This window comes from Adelges cooleyi, unplaced genomic scaffold (genome assembly GCF_023614345.1).
Source record: "Adelges cooleyi isolate 19-005CV unplaced genomic scaffold, UGA_ACOO_1.1 ACOO_flye_CR_arks_rails_tigmint_CR_PRNA_23, whole genome shotgun sequence".
Taxonomy (NCBI): Eukaryota; Metazoa; Arthropoda; class Insecta; order Hemiptera; family Adelgidae; genus Adelges; species Adelges cooleyi.
In genome coordinates this window covers 15,523,989-15,540,001 of record NW_026095893.1, presented here as the reverse complement: position 1 = coordinate 15,540,001, position 16,013 = coordinate 15,523,989, and the positions used below count along the sequence as shown (strand labels likewise).

The 16,013-nt window shown below is 31.1% G+C and overlaps 1 protein-coding gene across 5 annotated transcripts in view; it reads right to left on the bottom strand.

Moving 5' to 3' along the window:
• Positions 1-201: 201 nt before the first annotated feature.
• LOC126836093 (multiple PDZ domain protein-like) overlaps positions 202-16,013 on the bottom strand; it is a 78,694-nt gene continuing 62,882 nt past the window's right edge. For 2 of the 5 annotated variants that reach the window (XM_050569120.1, XM_050569124.1), the window contains 12 exons: positions 9,538-9,632; positions 8,969-9,038; positions 8,687-8,743; positions 8,223-8,276; positions 6,457-6,558; positions 6,151-6,222; positions 5,924-6,062; positions 4,913-5,067; positions 4,682-4,837; positions 4,441-4,620; positions 3,615-3,802; positions 202-1,796 (listed from right to left, as the gene is read on the bottom strand). In XM_050569120.1, coding sequence (XP_050425077.1) covers positions 1,529-1,796; positions 3,615-3,802; positions 4,441-4,620; positions 4,682-4,837; positions 4,913-5,067; positions 5,924-6,062; positions 6,151-6,222; positions 6,457-6,558; positions 8,223-8,276; positions 8,687-8,743; positions 8,969-9,038; positions 9,538-9,632 — 1,536 coding nt within the window. In that variant the 3' untranslated portion in view covers positions 202-1,528. Of the gene's footprint in view, positions 1,797-3,429; positions 3,449-3,614; positions 3,803-4,440; positions 4,621-4,681; positions 4,838-4,912; positions 5,068-5,923; positions 6,063-6,150; positions 6,223-6,456; positions 6,559-8,222; positions 8,277-8,686; positions 8,744-8,968; positions 9,039-9,537; positions 9,633-16,013 lie in introns of all 5 variants that reach the window. The other 3 variants (XM_050569123.1, XM_050569121.1, XM_050569122.1) reach the window with 3 other exon arrangements.

Below are 16,013 nucleotides of genomic sequence, written 5' to 3'. Positions count from 1 at the left end.
GTTCAACCCAAAAAAGAAAAAAAATCTCGTAACACCTTTAGACACTCATGTGGGTTAACTTTCATTTTAGAGTTAACGGGTTAGACCGTTCGTGTGCAGAGTATACATTTTTGGCAACAGTAGTTAAGGAATTTAGTAATTCCCAAACATTGTGGCACTATGTCGACGTCTCAATTTATAACCGAATAATTACGCCAATAATTCAAATGTTAAATAATTTGTATTTATTCTGACGGAAAAAAATGTTAAGAATACAACATTAATACGATTTTTAAGAAAAACTAAAAATATTATTAAATATACATTTTTTGAAGAGAAAAAATAAATTGTTGTCGCCTAAAAGTGTATGTATAACAATTATTATTAAAGCCGTTCGGCTGCAACAAAATGAACATGCAAACGTATTTCAATACTAATTTAACAACAAATTTAAAATAGTATAATAATATTGGCACAGCAGTTTTGAGTTTACGTTATCTAGTGCCTGTTAATAATAATATTTATAATAATTCTCGAAAGAGACTTGCAAGAAACGTGACCCTGTTAGAAGGTACACCTTAATTAGGTATTGAGACCAAAAAAATAAATAAAAATTACGTTTTGGATGGTAAAACGATTTTTGTGTTTTTATATCTTCAGTCTTAATTCTATTATCACAAAAGATAAATATATTTTAAATATAATAATACTAAACGAAGTTTTAACAATTTTCGTACAAAATTTAACAATTTACATCACGTTTCATAGTAGTATAATATAAGAGTTATGCCTCGTGTTGTGCAAGTAAATAGGACTTACGTACATATATACATACATAAATATATAAACCGGGTGCTCAGTTAGATTATTGTAATCATTGCGCAATTTCTCTAAAGTACAGAAATCTATATAATTGTTCGAAAAAGATATTTCTGACATTTTTTTTATACTATCACTTAAAAATATCCATAATTTCGATTATTATTAAACGACAATATCATGTAAATAAACGTCAAATGAACTGTAGATTTGTATTTAATTGTAAAAAAATGATATTTTATTACCTTGGATTTTTTATTCTAGAGAAATCGCAATGATTAAATGATTTCGTCAGGCACTCGGTACACGAAGAGTATAGGGTGGTAAGTCGATTGTATAACATTTAAACATTGAAAATTCTATAAACGTATCTAAAAGTATACCTACATAGTAAGCACAAAAGTTATCATGAGTAAAAAAAGCTTGTTCGTGCGGTCTATTTTTGCAAGAAGAGTAATACAAAATGCTTAACCTGGACGTTTCTTACTATTACACTCTCCGCGTATATCTAATCGAATCTAAACGACTATTCAACAATGGTGCACTTAAACAAATAATAATAATACTTATTCATATTCTCGAGTAACAAACAAAAGAGAAAATGAACGATTTACACGAATATGACAGTAATGAATTAATTTCTGATGAATAAATGTTTAAAAAAAAAAAAAAACTATTAACTTATCATACACAATACGAAACGAGGTGATCCCTGCGGCCTTTGCAAACGCTACGACCGCAACGTCAACGTCACCGACACGGCCGCCTCATTGAGCATGGACACCACGTCGTCGTGGCACATGCCGTCCACCGGGATACCGTTGACGGCCAGGATTCTGTCGCCCCTGCAAAGGCCGCTGGAATCGGCAGCGCCGCCGGCGAACACCGTCTTGACGTACACGGGAAGATGGCCGTGACCGCCGACTATGCTAAACCCGAACCCGTCCATCCTGCGGATCATGGTCACGGTTCGCGTTTCTTCCATCGACACCGTGTCGCTGGGAGTACAAAAAAAAAAAAAAATCAAAATTAAAATAATACAACAATCTTTTAAAACGGCGCACACATAATATTTCTACGGTTTTCATGCTCTCAAACGGACTAAAAGATTTTAGATATGTTTACCTATACACATATTCGGGGTCCAAACGCAACTACTGGAGGCGGCAGCGGAACTGGATTAGATAGTTTTGGACCGAGGTCACGAGGAAGAAACAAAATACGCAGTTTAATTAGAGGACGTTTTATTAATATTCGTCGTATTTTATATATTATACTATACTCGTTAAGGAGCTCGGGTATATGTAGGTAATTAAAGTAGGTAAAAATCTTAATTTAAAAATTGAACTGTAAGTAGTAATAAGAATTAAGGACTTTTTTATGGTTAACTATTATTCTGTCTGATGCCCTTTCAGCGATTTAAAAAGACAATTTTTCCATCCAAACATGTTACTCGTAGATACGCAGTGTACATTCTGCGTCTTTGTCAATAAGAAAACCGCTTTTAGAACAAAATATCCTATTATGAAATGGAAGCAAAATGACATTTTTAAGCATTCATATCCGCTTTACAAAGTATTTAGCCTAATTGTTGACACAAGGCGTTTTTTCGTTTTTTGAAACATTAAGGACTGTTTTCTTAAGGTTTTCCTTAGATTTAGAAAAAAACATTAAACAAGATCTTTTATTATTTTTTGTACTATAAAACCGTAAGTGTTGCTTAAGTTTTTTCTAGGTTAAACAAGACGTTTCTCATTGTTTTATCAGAGTTTACTGATTTTACTTCATTTAGTACGCATTTTAAAAGAATATTCCAACATACAGAACACAGTGTAAAAATTACAAAACGTAAAGTATTTTCTCTATCTATAAAAGAAATATTAATTAATTAATTATAATAATATAATATTAGTTAGACATTATCTAACTAAATTATTAATCGGTTTTTTATAAATTACTGATATAGCGAAATCATAAGCGTAAATAAATTTTATTTTCATGAAACATGTATAAATAAATTATTATATAATTAAAAATAATAAATAGAAAAAGTAATAACCTAAAAAAGGCTAACTCTAGAGCTGGCTTGGCGGATAAATAAATCAACGGACTTTATACAGAGTTGGGAAATAAAACTTGAGGTAAGTCGTGTGACCTACAATTCCCTTCGTTGGTTCTGTATATAAATAAAAAAAGAACCCAAACCCCAAAAAAACCATTGTGTGTTTTATTTATGCCCAGAAAATGTTTGTTTTTTATCCAAAAATATTATGTGTTTTTAAGGTTTATGTACGAGTAAAGCCAAAATACCTTGACTGAGTCGTCAGGTTTTTGACAAAAAAAAAATCCCCGGCTTTTTGCCAATACTGCTATAAACTACATACATCCATTATACACACAAATAACACATAAACCACTACATATACGTCTAGCGGTGGCTACTGAGGCGATAATATTATTATAATAAAGATTATTTTGTTTAAAGATAATATAATAATGTCAGCAAAACCGTAGTGTATCATGCACGTATTGTTAAGTTTGCCAAAAGTCTACGTCATGCAACATAATCTTTACAAATATCATTCAGACACACTCGGTTATAAATGGTTGCATACAGTACTGTTTACTTACAGAATCGGAAAATCATTTTCTACAAAAGTTCCCGGAGTTTAGCATGAAAAAACAAAGTAAGTACCACGATGAGAACTCTCGCGAAAGAAACAACAGACCAAATTGATTAAATACATAATAATTAATGATTATACATAGTTAAACAGCAACGGCATTTTTAAGTTACCTAATACAATTATGCTTACTTGTCTGAGCTGGACGCCGACGAACGGGCTTTCAGACGACCCATCTTCAACGTCACTTTGCCGGTAGTCGTTTTTAAGACGGCAGCGGCTTCCTCTTGAGATGCGTTTCGCACGTCTTGCCCGTTGACCGCCAGAATCTGATCTCCTTTCATCAGACGACCGTCTACACCGGCTGCTCCACCGGCCACCTTAAAAACATAATGCAAAAAATTAATATCGGTTACATTACTCAAACTATAGAGCTTAAATTTATATAAAGAGTTGAAGTTTATGGCTAAAGTTTTAGCAATATCTTATTACTATTTTCTCGTTATTTGTATTTTAAATATCATGACATTATGTCATCACTAAAGTAAAATAATTAGTTATTTCCTTTCCAAACTTCAAACGAAACATACTTTTGAAAACGTCGGTCTCTGTCGTGATTAAAATTTACTATCACTTGCGAACTTAAGTACTCGATTCGCTTTCATCACCCCGACAAAGTTTGTCATCTGTTTTGAGTCTCCAAATGCCTCCCACGCTAGACCGTAGACGTTTTAATTACGCGAGTTGCCCTTTCACAACTTTGGTCTTGTATAACTTGGATCCGTTTCGTCGTTATGTATTAATAATCCCTTTTAATTATTTTATACTCGCAAAAAAACACTTCCGCTATAATGTGATCCTTCAATTTTTGTTTTTTAACGAAACTGGCTTTAAATCATATACATTTTTAATAGGTACATTAAACTTGTTCGTGTTAAAAAATAAAAACATTTTGTTGCGGAAGTATAGGAGTAGATATTATATGGTGGACATGGACTAGACTTGGTACAGCACTTACAATGTCCGAGATGAATATCCCGGGTCCGGATTTTTTGCCCACTATGCTCAGCCCGAGACCTTTGCCGGGTTTTTTCATTAGTTCCACTTCGAAACTGTCGGTGATGTTGGCCGTGTTGGCGGGAACGTTGCCGGTTTCGGCGGTAACACACGATTCGTCCCGCAGCACCACCATGGACACCTTGTGAACCACATTTAAATTATTTATATAGGTACGTAATTAAACATTACGATGAAAGTACCTTGGCGGGCGTTTGCCGCAATGCACTCAACGCTTTGACGTGCGTTATGTTTCTAAAGTCTTCCCCGTTGACTTCCACGAGCTGATCTCCCGGCCTTAGACGACCGTCTTTGGCCGCCGCACCGTCCGGGTACACTTCGTGAATGATGACCACGCCCTAGTGTGTAGAAGTTACAACGATAATATAAAAAAGTTCCCCAAAAAAAAATGCCAATCGCAAGCCCGCTCGTACCAGCAACGTGTCAGATCCGCCCACTATGCTTAGGCCCAAGCCGACCTTATCCTTGTTGACTTCAATGGTAGACTCTACGCCCGGCTTTATCGGAGCGGTAGCGGGATCTGCCGGAGGTTCGACTGAATGGTCCAAATAGATTGGCGACACAGATTCTGCAATCGAAATTGTGTCGGGTTAACGCAACGTGTAATGACAATAAAAAAAAAAAAAAAGGTCGACTAATGTTACTCACGAAACAAATAAATCCATGCAGAGTTTAACGACAGTAAAAGAGAAAAACATGCGTTTAATAATAATAATATTAATGATAACAAATTACACCCGCGATGCACTAAAGTCACGGATAAACATGCTTATAGTTTCTCAAAGTTGAATGATCCAGAATCAGACTTATTTGCGGAGTTCGAACAAATTAAATAAGAAAGTAACGAATAAAACTTAAAACCAATTGAATAACCTATAAATTAACCCTTCACTGCATAATGTTCCATACATGGAACAATTGTATTTATTGTTTATATCTGCTCATGCTATACATCTTTGTATGCACAATGTTCCAAATTCTTTAATTAACGTTTTCCATGAAACCAAAACTCAAAAAAAAATTATTTTAATTTTTTTAAGTAATATTAAGTACATTTATAACATATGGTTAAAAAAAAAATCATGCAGTAAAGGGTTAAAAACGTAAAATAATTGTATTCGATCATTTTAAAATAACAGTTAATTCGAATAAATCACAAATCTTATTTTCTAATTCAAATGTATAAACTAACAACACAATTAATCTAATAAATTTGTATTAAAATTATTTTTTAGGAATTCATTTGAATAATATTTTAGTAGAATTAGTTTCGATAGTGAAATAAATAATCCCGTTAAACAATTTATCGGTCCATTGTCGAGCTAATAAATAATACAATATCGTGCAACCCCACGTTAATGCAGTGTTGTGTTTTATTTATTTATTTGTTTAAAAATTTTAATTTGGTGCCCGATTCGACTTACTCGGTTTTTCAGGTTGTTTGGGTCTGACGGAGGTCTTGTGTTCGGTATTGAGTCCACCGGACCCGTCGTCTTTGCCTCGATTCGGGTTGCAAACGACCAACGTCACTACTCCTTCGGTTTTCTTCAACAAACTCGACGCCTGCAAACGCACACCGCGATTATTATAAACCGGAATAAAGTCAACAATATCAAGAAGAAGAAAATCATTATCAGCCCATTGTACTTACCGAGTCGTATGTACTGCCCAAGAGCGAGTCCTTGTTGACGGACAATATCAGATCGCCGACCGTGAGACCAGCCTGCAACGGAAATAAAGACATTTTAGCCGGTTTAACGATACAAAACATATAGAATAAAACGTGGAAACATTTTCGATGACTAGATTAACGGGGAAATTGTTTTTTTTTTTAGCCACAGCTGGTGTAAATATTTACACAACTGTAACGACGTGGGATACTTTTTTTTTTTTAAGTAAATTCAGAAACATGGCACGAATTTTGTTTTTTTCATGCGAAAAGCTCTGCCATATTCACCTGTTCGGCTGGACTGCCCTCCTGTATGTCGGATATGAATATGCCCGTGCCGAGTTCAGCGTGTTTGCCCTCCAGAATCATGATTCCCAAACCGTGAGGACTCTGAAAACACAAAAGAAGCAGTGTCAAACGTTTTTGATAAAATCCGGCGGAGACGTATACAAACAAAACAAAACTAATACTAAAACAACCATCAGCGATAACATACGTATTAAACATCTTGAGAAACGCATGCAAACGAGACAAACAAAAAAAAAAACGACCATACGTCTTCTAAGTCGGTATAATTAGCGCTTATAGACACCTGGGTACCGGCTAAAGTAGGCTGTATCCACAAGGGTACTGAAGTGCGAATACTTTTTGTTAGCAGGTGTACTCTGGAGTTGTCAAGTAGTTTGCTATCTCAAAACAACTGTTCTTGCGAGAAATAACGGTAAACAGATCGTGGGCACGAATGGAAAAGGGGTTAAGTCAAAATTTGAGAAAAATAAATAATATATAGCGAAAAGTGAAGGGAAAACTTATATCGATTCTGCTGCAAGTTTAAATCTTACTTAATTTAAGAAATCGAAATTCCAATGTGCGTTTTAGGTTAACTTGTTGGGATTTTGAGTGATTAAAAATTGAAAACAAGTCGTGACCTAAAGGCACTACAGTAAATGCGTACCAAAAAGAATTCAGTGTGGTTTACTTAAAATTCATGAACAATTTGACCATACTATCTCCAAGGCTTGGCAAAACGATGATTTTTTTTTTAAACTTGTTAAATTAACCCCAACATAAACTTCTCAAACAGCCAAAAATGTAATATTTTCATTATTTTTAAATGTGTTATAATGATGTTCCGAAACAAAATTTAATATTTAATTTTTTCCCAAATTTTGTAACCGTATTGAAAGTATTTGCAATATTTAACTCATATTCAAGCAACAATTAAAAAAAATATATATATTTTGAAACAATAAATTTTGAGCTAAAACATCAGTATAATATTAGTACGTCGTACAATTATTACAATGTATACCGTTTTTTAAAAATTATCGAAAACACGTTTGGCAATATTTTAAAAATACTGAAATTATATCGCTATTTGGGAAGTTAACGGAATGGTATAAACCGAGTTAACAGTTAAAAGTTAACAAGATAAAATTGTAATACACCAATTAGTTATTTTACAATATAAACATTAACGTAGGTAACTGAAGTTAATTTTTTTAGTTTTATATGAATATTGTCATAAATTGTTAGAGTATTTTTAAGACTAGCATACCGCTAAAATATTTTTATAAATTTATAACTATGTATTAAATACATTTTAATGATTTATGAAAACTTTCTTTTTCATTTAAAATAGTATTAGTATGTAATTGACAAACAATTATTTAATTAACTTTAAATTAACTCTATATAATTAAGTTAACATAAAAACAAAGCACACAGTGAAGTTAAAAAGGTAAACCTTAATTTATTAACTAGTTAATGTCCAGCCTTGCGGATATCTCCAATCTTGCGCATTTATTTAAAATGTGTATTTGTTGTACTAAACAATTTGATTTTAATGACTTAATTCACTTTTCCCGTCTACCCACGAACTATAATTATCTTTGTTGGGATTGCCCTCCTTTAAATAGGTTCTATATAGTAAATTGAACGCACGTCGGTACTTTTGCCAAAAAATAATGTGTACAAAACAAAATCGAAAAAGAAATTAAAAAAAAAAAAAACAAAATCAACTATCCAGTGATGTAGTGCTTGTGTTCTTTTACCTGTTGTGTGGGTGAGTTTGTGAGTTGGCCTTCGTATGCAATACTGATACAGGGCTATAGGAAACATATCAATTACAAATACTGTGCTACATATTATAATATAATCAAGTAACGATCGTCGTTAAATACTGCTGCGAAAGTGTATATATTATATATATTATAGAGGAGCTCGTATTCACATAATAGGAGAAAAACGACAAGGGAATAAAACAATATGTAATAGTCCAATAGTAAATATAGAAATACTTATAATCATTTAAACATGATATACACTTGGAAAAATGATCGAGGTGTTAAATGTACAAAAAAAATATAACGAAGGTATTAGGTGTATAAATGGATAATAATATAATGTTTATACAGGATATTACTGTATACATATGTGTATATATATGTTTGTACAAGGTTATTACACACACACATATATATAAATGCAGTTTAAAAAATATTGTAAATATATTCACCTTTTTCATGGTGACGATTCGTAGACCTTTGTAGTTTGCGTATTTCTCTTCGGGTGTCTACCAAAAACAATATCGTTATTAAGTTTTTTTTTTTGCACATATAAGTAATTTTTTTTTTTTTAGTGGCCGGACTTAATCTGTTAAGTCCTATTTTTATTAACTGTTAACTTTTTTTTTTTTTTTATAGCCTTTATTATAAATTAAATTAACTTGAACTGTTATAATCGTTTTTCTGTTAAAATTGGACTTAACCGACTACAACTAATAATTATTGTCGCATACCTCATCGTCAAGCGTAACGGGAAATTGAGTAATTGGTCGAACGGCGAGCTCGTCCAGAGCTGCGGGTTTCCTGGAATAGATCACCGTCCATTAGATACAATATTATAACGCTCGTAAACGGTTAATAAACATCAGGAAAGTGGCATTCTAATTTAAATCATACTCCATAACGGCACCTCTAGTTCGGGTTTAAAAGTGCCTGTCTATAATAATTTATGTTTGGCCAAAATTCTATGAAACCTAAAAAATATGATAAATAGAACACAACACATTGGGTAATTTTAGTTGTACTTATACAATTAGATGTGAGTATGTGCAAGATGCATAATGAAGCTTATATATTTATAGTTTACAGATATATTATATTTAAATAAGTATTTATCAACTATTTTTTAATTTCGAATGCGATATTTTTATAAACTGCAGACCAAAAATATGTTCTTGTTGCTATAGGTTATCAGTTTTTTAGTTCATTACTATTACTACGAAATCGACGACCACCCTAAGTCAGCTTTTGCTTTCATACGTGGGCGATTTTATTTTCCTCTTATTCAATCCTCATTCCTCACCTTAAAACGACTATTTTGTAAATTGGACCTGGTATACCCTTGATGATAGCAGAGGCGTTCAGATGACATCTACCGTGTAAAACCACACCGTTTACCTGCAACATAAAATAGTAGATTGTTTTTAAAAAAATTTTAGTAGCTATAAGTTAGTTTAATAACACATTTCTGCCTAAAATTAGAAAACAATTACATTTTTCATAAACAAGAATTATATCCTATTCATACATAAAACCGATACATTTTTAAAAAATTGTCATACAATTTATGCTCAGTTATGAGAAATGAATATATTTTATACCAAATTATTAAAAAAATATTATTAAATTCTATGCCTTACATAACGTTTCATTTTGCCATTATGTTAAATAGGTCAGAGCAGGTTTCCCAATTAAATTTACGGGAAATCTCTCAAGGCTTCAATATCAATACTCAACTTTGTTTCTTTCTTTATAAAACTGGCTAGTTATTGTTGGGTATTCCATAAAATACAACATTATATTATTATTATTTTTTAATGTAATTTTAAAGAGTCGGGCGTTTTATTTAAAATTTACCAATCGCAATAGCGAGCAGCATTAACGAATTAATTTAAAAAATATTAAAATATTAACAATAATGATATAAAACATTTTTTTTTTAAATAAATAATACAAATCGTAGCCGCGAAAGCTCATCTTCTAAAATGGTTATTTTAAGGTCTACCCATGGGATTCATAAAAAAACGCTTCAGTAAAGGTATATTATTCATTATAAAACAGAAAGCAAACATACTACTATTATACTCGTTAAAAATTGTAAGGAACGAATAGTACTTAAAACCGAGAAAATAAATGTGTGCTCTTTGTTTATTAGTCAAGTTTATAATAATTGAAATTAGATATTATTTTGTAGTAAAACTGCAGCGAACCAGAGATGGGCATTATTTGATTGAAAACAAAATAATTGTTTAAATATTAATTGAATACACCACCAATAATGTTATTCGAATACATTCTTATTCGAGTAATTTTGTTGATAGTTGTTTAAAATGTTATTTGAATAGAACCATTTGTTATTTATTGAATAAAATTCTACCTTTTCATTTCAATTTAATACGTTATTTGTTTGTTTTAGTTTTTACCTTTGAATAATTATTTAGTTACATTTGGCTCAACTATGCCGCCAAAATATCAAATTGTCTTAAATGTGGAAATTTGCATATTTTGTAACAAAAAAAAAAATCAATTGGGTATAAACAAGTATTATGAAATGAAAAATTCGACAAATGTGTTATTTAAAACCAGTAGTAGATATTTAACTTTTTGCACATTGAATGTAAATCACTTTATTATATAAATCATAAAGGAACATCGAATAATACAATTATAAATTAAAACTGATTAAAACTATAATTATACATGGGCGGTTTATAAATGGTTTGAAGGCTACCTACACAATATCAATTAACGAGAACTGACAGCATACAAGTCAATATGTACAAAAACACTGGATTAAAAAGGATAAAATAGGTGATACGAAAAATCTATTCAAATTTGACACACATTAGTATTATTATTTGCTATTGTAATGGACTATATGATTTTACTATGATTAAAACAATAATTTAAAATTTATAAAACAAGATTATTACACATTTATATCATACATATAATAAAAAAAAGAAGTAAGTTATAGTATGATACTTATTACTTATGTTTGTTGAAGGACACTTTTTTTAATGATACGGTTCACTACATATTTTAAACAAAATGTTTGTATGTATAATATTAAAAAAGTTTTTAAAGAAAAGAAAAATGCTTACATAAAGTTTAACTGAGGATTACACCGGAAAACATATCCGAGAGTCAAAACAGTGTTGTGATATAACTTAAAAATCAAAGTTTTTTACAATTGCTGTTAAAAACACGCATGAAAAATCTTTTTCAAAACATAAAAAATTGTTTGTTGCTTTTATCGTTCAACATAAACTTAAATACGAAAAATAAAAATTATATATTGGTTTTTGTAAAGTTTATGTGTTACAAAAATGATTTTATTAAAATCATAGTGAATTCTTAATAGACGTTTTGTTATTTATGTATTATTGTCACTATACTTTCAACAACCCGATACGATTAATGGCGTTTGTATACCAGTTACAAGAAGATCGAAATACAAGTTGCTTTGTGTTCCTTCTGCCGAGTAAAATGTTTTGTATATAATACGGTTAATAACTTTTTCGAAAATAATAATGTCTAACGTCAGTAGGTAGATACGGTGTAAGCGACTAATTTAATAAACCAAACGATACACCATAGAATGTTTTGACAATTATTGTTTATTCACAACGGTACATATTATAATTATATTGTATAGGTATAATGAAGCGACATCAGTGTGCACAATAATTTATCATATTTGATATATCCGTCGGTTGTATATTATAGCAGTATTAATTATCGCTTTTATGTAGGTATCGGAGGGTCATTTTAATAGTCCTATTAATCGCTTTTGAAATAAAATAGGTTTTAGTTTGAACCTTGGTTAACATTAACGATTGCATTTCATCCAGAGTTCAAGAGAATCTGTTTTTACTATCCGATCTAATCTCCATTACCTTAAAGCTTCTCATTTACTGATGATTGAGAGTTGTCTTATGAGACGCATATAATAAAAACCACTTAATCCATACATTTTTATAAATCCTAATTTATTGAAATAGACAGTTTTGTATTACATGTATTTTTAAAGAAAGGCTACCTCACTCCAAAAAATGCGTTGTCTATACTAGATATATATAGATAATAATTTTTTTTTAAACCAATGTTTTTCCATTTAGGCCTTATGAGATTTATATAGTGTCACGTCCAGTGATGAAATTAGAGGTGGATGGTTTAGGCCAGAGTTGACAGAAATTTAATTAACCAATAGTCATAAAAAAAAACGAACAACGTATTAATTGAAATAACATTTTTTATATGCCTATGGAACCTTTAAAATAAATTTGTGATTTACATCGTTTTATATACGTTTTTTCGATAAATTTTAAATAACATTGTTTTAATAAAATTGTACAAGAAAAAATTATATTATACGAAAAAATGTAATTGAATAAAAAAAAAGTCTAAATAAAAATTAATTCGTATAAATTACAAATAAAATCATTCGAATAACAGTATTAGTGGTTTATTCAAGTAAACTATTTTCTCCCAACTCTGATTTAGGCCACCTGCGAAATTAAGCAACCATATTTGACATTATTTTAGAGATTTTACGGTTTTGTTCAGGTTAATTTAGGTCATACGCGTCGATGGTCACTTTGTGGGTAATTAAAGTTAAATACCGTTTTTCTACCGCAAACACTTCACTCCACATTGTGCTTAATTTCGTTTATTTTTTTATGTGTTTTGAATATAGTTTTCAGACTTAGAGACTGAAGGAAATTTTATCAACAACGATATGTCGGCGGAGAGTTGTATTAAGCATTTGGCCGATCAGAACACTTACAGAAAAATGCTAAACGAACGACAAACACTATACATCATATTTGTAGCTGGCAAATAATAATAACCTTAACTTGAGCGGAGCGTCACGTATCTAGTCTTTAAACGCAGGAAACCACAACGGTTACGGTTGGCTGAGCAAAAATCATCTATCTACATAATTATTAAAACATGAGCGTGTAAACAATAAAGGTTTTTGGTCCATAAACAGCTAAGATAAAAAAACACAGCTGTGCCCTTTTGACCTTTTGACTGTGTACGAGTTGGGATACCGAAAGATTATATTGGTCAACATCGGCGGTTTTCTGTCTAATTTTTATCGCAACTTTCAAACACTAAGTTTTTGGACTAAAATGCTACTTTAAAATTCAGCAACCATTTTAACCGCCACAAAACTTGTATTCCACACACGTTGTACTTTTTTTTTCTTCTGACCACTCCGCTTTTACGTGTTAGCGTTTTTTATATTCTTCCGTGTTTTAACGACAAAAAACGTACCACACTTCCGAATTTATAAAACAGAAGATGCGACATAGCCACATAATTTCCCATTTTTTAAACACCAAAATTTTTTTACGGTTCTATAAAATATCTCTGCCCCGAGAGAATGTACGTCGTATATTTTGACTGTTGCTGCAAAGACATCAGTTTGACGTAATTATAGGAACGTTTTTTTCTAAATATAATATACTTAACAATATGACGTGCGGAATACATAAAGGGCATTAGAGAAATGCCTGTGGATAACCATAAAACAAATGTTTTTGCATCGTTATTCACATTATAGCTGAATTCTCTCTTTTTAAATAAACACAACATTACTGTATTTACTCTTTACTCGCAGTAATTGCTTTCTATAATACCTACACCTTAAAGAATATGATTGGATATTACACAAATGATAATGAATTTTGATACATTTTGTAGACGTGTATATAAATTTCAAATATTTGCTGAAAAAATTATCAAAATGTCAAACCTGGATTAGAAAACCTACATAACTTCAAATAATATCAATTTTCTCGCTCAGTATAGCTTTTAGCAATTTTTTTTTTTACTCTTTTTCCATCCCGTATTTGCAGCATTTAATGCTCTTTGGAGCTTGACTTTAAAAGTCCCACTCTTCCGTATTGGAAATAAAATAAATGGTTTCTTTTAGTGCTTTTGTGTATTTTTTAACCGAAAATGCACGTAGATAAAAATATTAATTTTACATTAGCATTTAATATAATATATTTTTAGGTTCCCCGTTATTTAAGTACTTTTCCCACATAATGTACACCGCGCCGTGAAAACACAAAATAATCATTCTATCGTTAAATGTGGATATTTGTTTTTACTCCGTTATGTATGTAAGGGGAGAATATGAAAAAGCCTAAGGCAGCGTTTTTCAATCATTACCAGACGACCATAGAAAATATAGGACATCCCTTTCGCCGCCAACGAGGACACGCTGAAGAGCTCGAACGACAACGAATCCAATATCTAACGTAATGCATTTTAAATCAGATTGGCCAGGTGAATTTCCAAAGCCCAAAGGTGGGTTACACTTATGAATAACGTATGAGTGTAACAACCGCGTGTATTCGCTTCGAGATGTGATGTATAATCATGTACATGTGAGATTATGCATGTGTGCGTGTAATAGTCGATAGCCGTTAGATTTATGTATTTAGATAAATTTTACATCTAATTTTGCGGATAATCTTATATATATAAATGACATATCGTCGTTACCGGGAAAAAAAATCCTATATGCCAATTTTACGATTTTGAGGTTTTGGTATCACCGGATACAGAAAAAAATAAGCTATCATAAGATAAGATCTCCGACGATTTTTATAATAATGGGTAGTTAGTTTTTAATAAGTACAGCTGATATAACTTCAATGTTGAATGTTAACTATATAATTTAGACCATAAGCAAGTGATAAAAAAAAGGGTAATACTATTAATAATTAAAACACAGATAAATAATATAAAACTAGTGAGACAAAAAAATACTTTTGATATATGAACTAAAAAAAGACATTAATAAAATAATACAATAGTAATCAATGTCATTGACTTCTACATCAGCAGCATATTATGTAAAATACTGCCCGCAAGCCCAAGATGTATTATAATGGGTATACGCAGTATAGTGTACATAATGTCATGTATGTAATACGTCTACATGTGTTTGTACCTATAACTTTTAGAGGACATGTGCCAAGTTTAACATGGTAAAACCGTGAAAAAGCTAAATTAAGGTATTAGCTATACACCCTCTTAATCCTGCCACGACCCTGAGGTATACGTATAACCTTTGCCTAAAATAAATGTGCATTGCAGAGCGTTTTGAACAAAAAGTAAGTGAAATGGAATTTAACTCTGGTGAAATATTATTGAGAGTATTTGGGGTTTTCTTTTGCTTACCAAAACAGTAAAAGATTTTCAAAATGTATTTACAGCAGACTTTTCGGATCGCACAGTTCTAACAATTTGTATGATGGTCTGATAAGGTAAAGTTGACCCAGCCGTTCCCGGATGCCTTCCAAGCTAACAGAGCCTTTATAAACATGACGTCAAGGCATAATATCACAAATATTAAAGACTCAATGAATAACAAATTTCCATTCTTCTTTTATACAAGTTATTCATTTTTCATTAGGTTAATCACGCAAACTTGACGTAGTGTTATAAATTATAATACAAACAAATTGCCATTAGTTTTCATAACGTAACAATTTACTGTTTACATAATTATAATATAAACAAGAAAAGCCAGGACTGAAAATTATATTAAAAAAGTTCTGAGAAATCGTTAAATACTGAAAAAACACTATAAAATCAATATATAGATTATAAAATCTTTATTTTAAGTAATTGACAACAGTTTCCATCGATTGTTATGAGTTAATCAGATTTTTTAAAACTTATGTGAGACTATTTAACTTATTACGTTTGCGTCTTTTTCGTGTAGTCTAAATATATTAGTCAAAATTCTATATA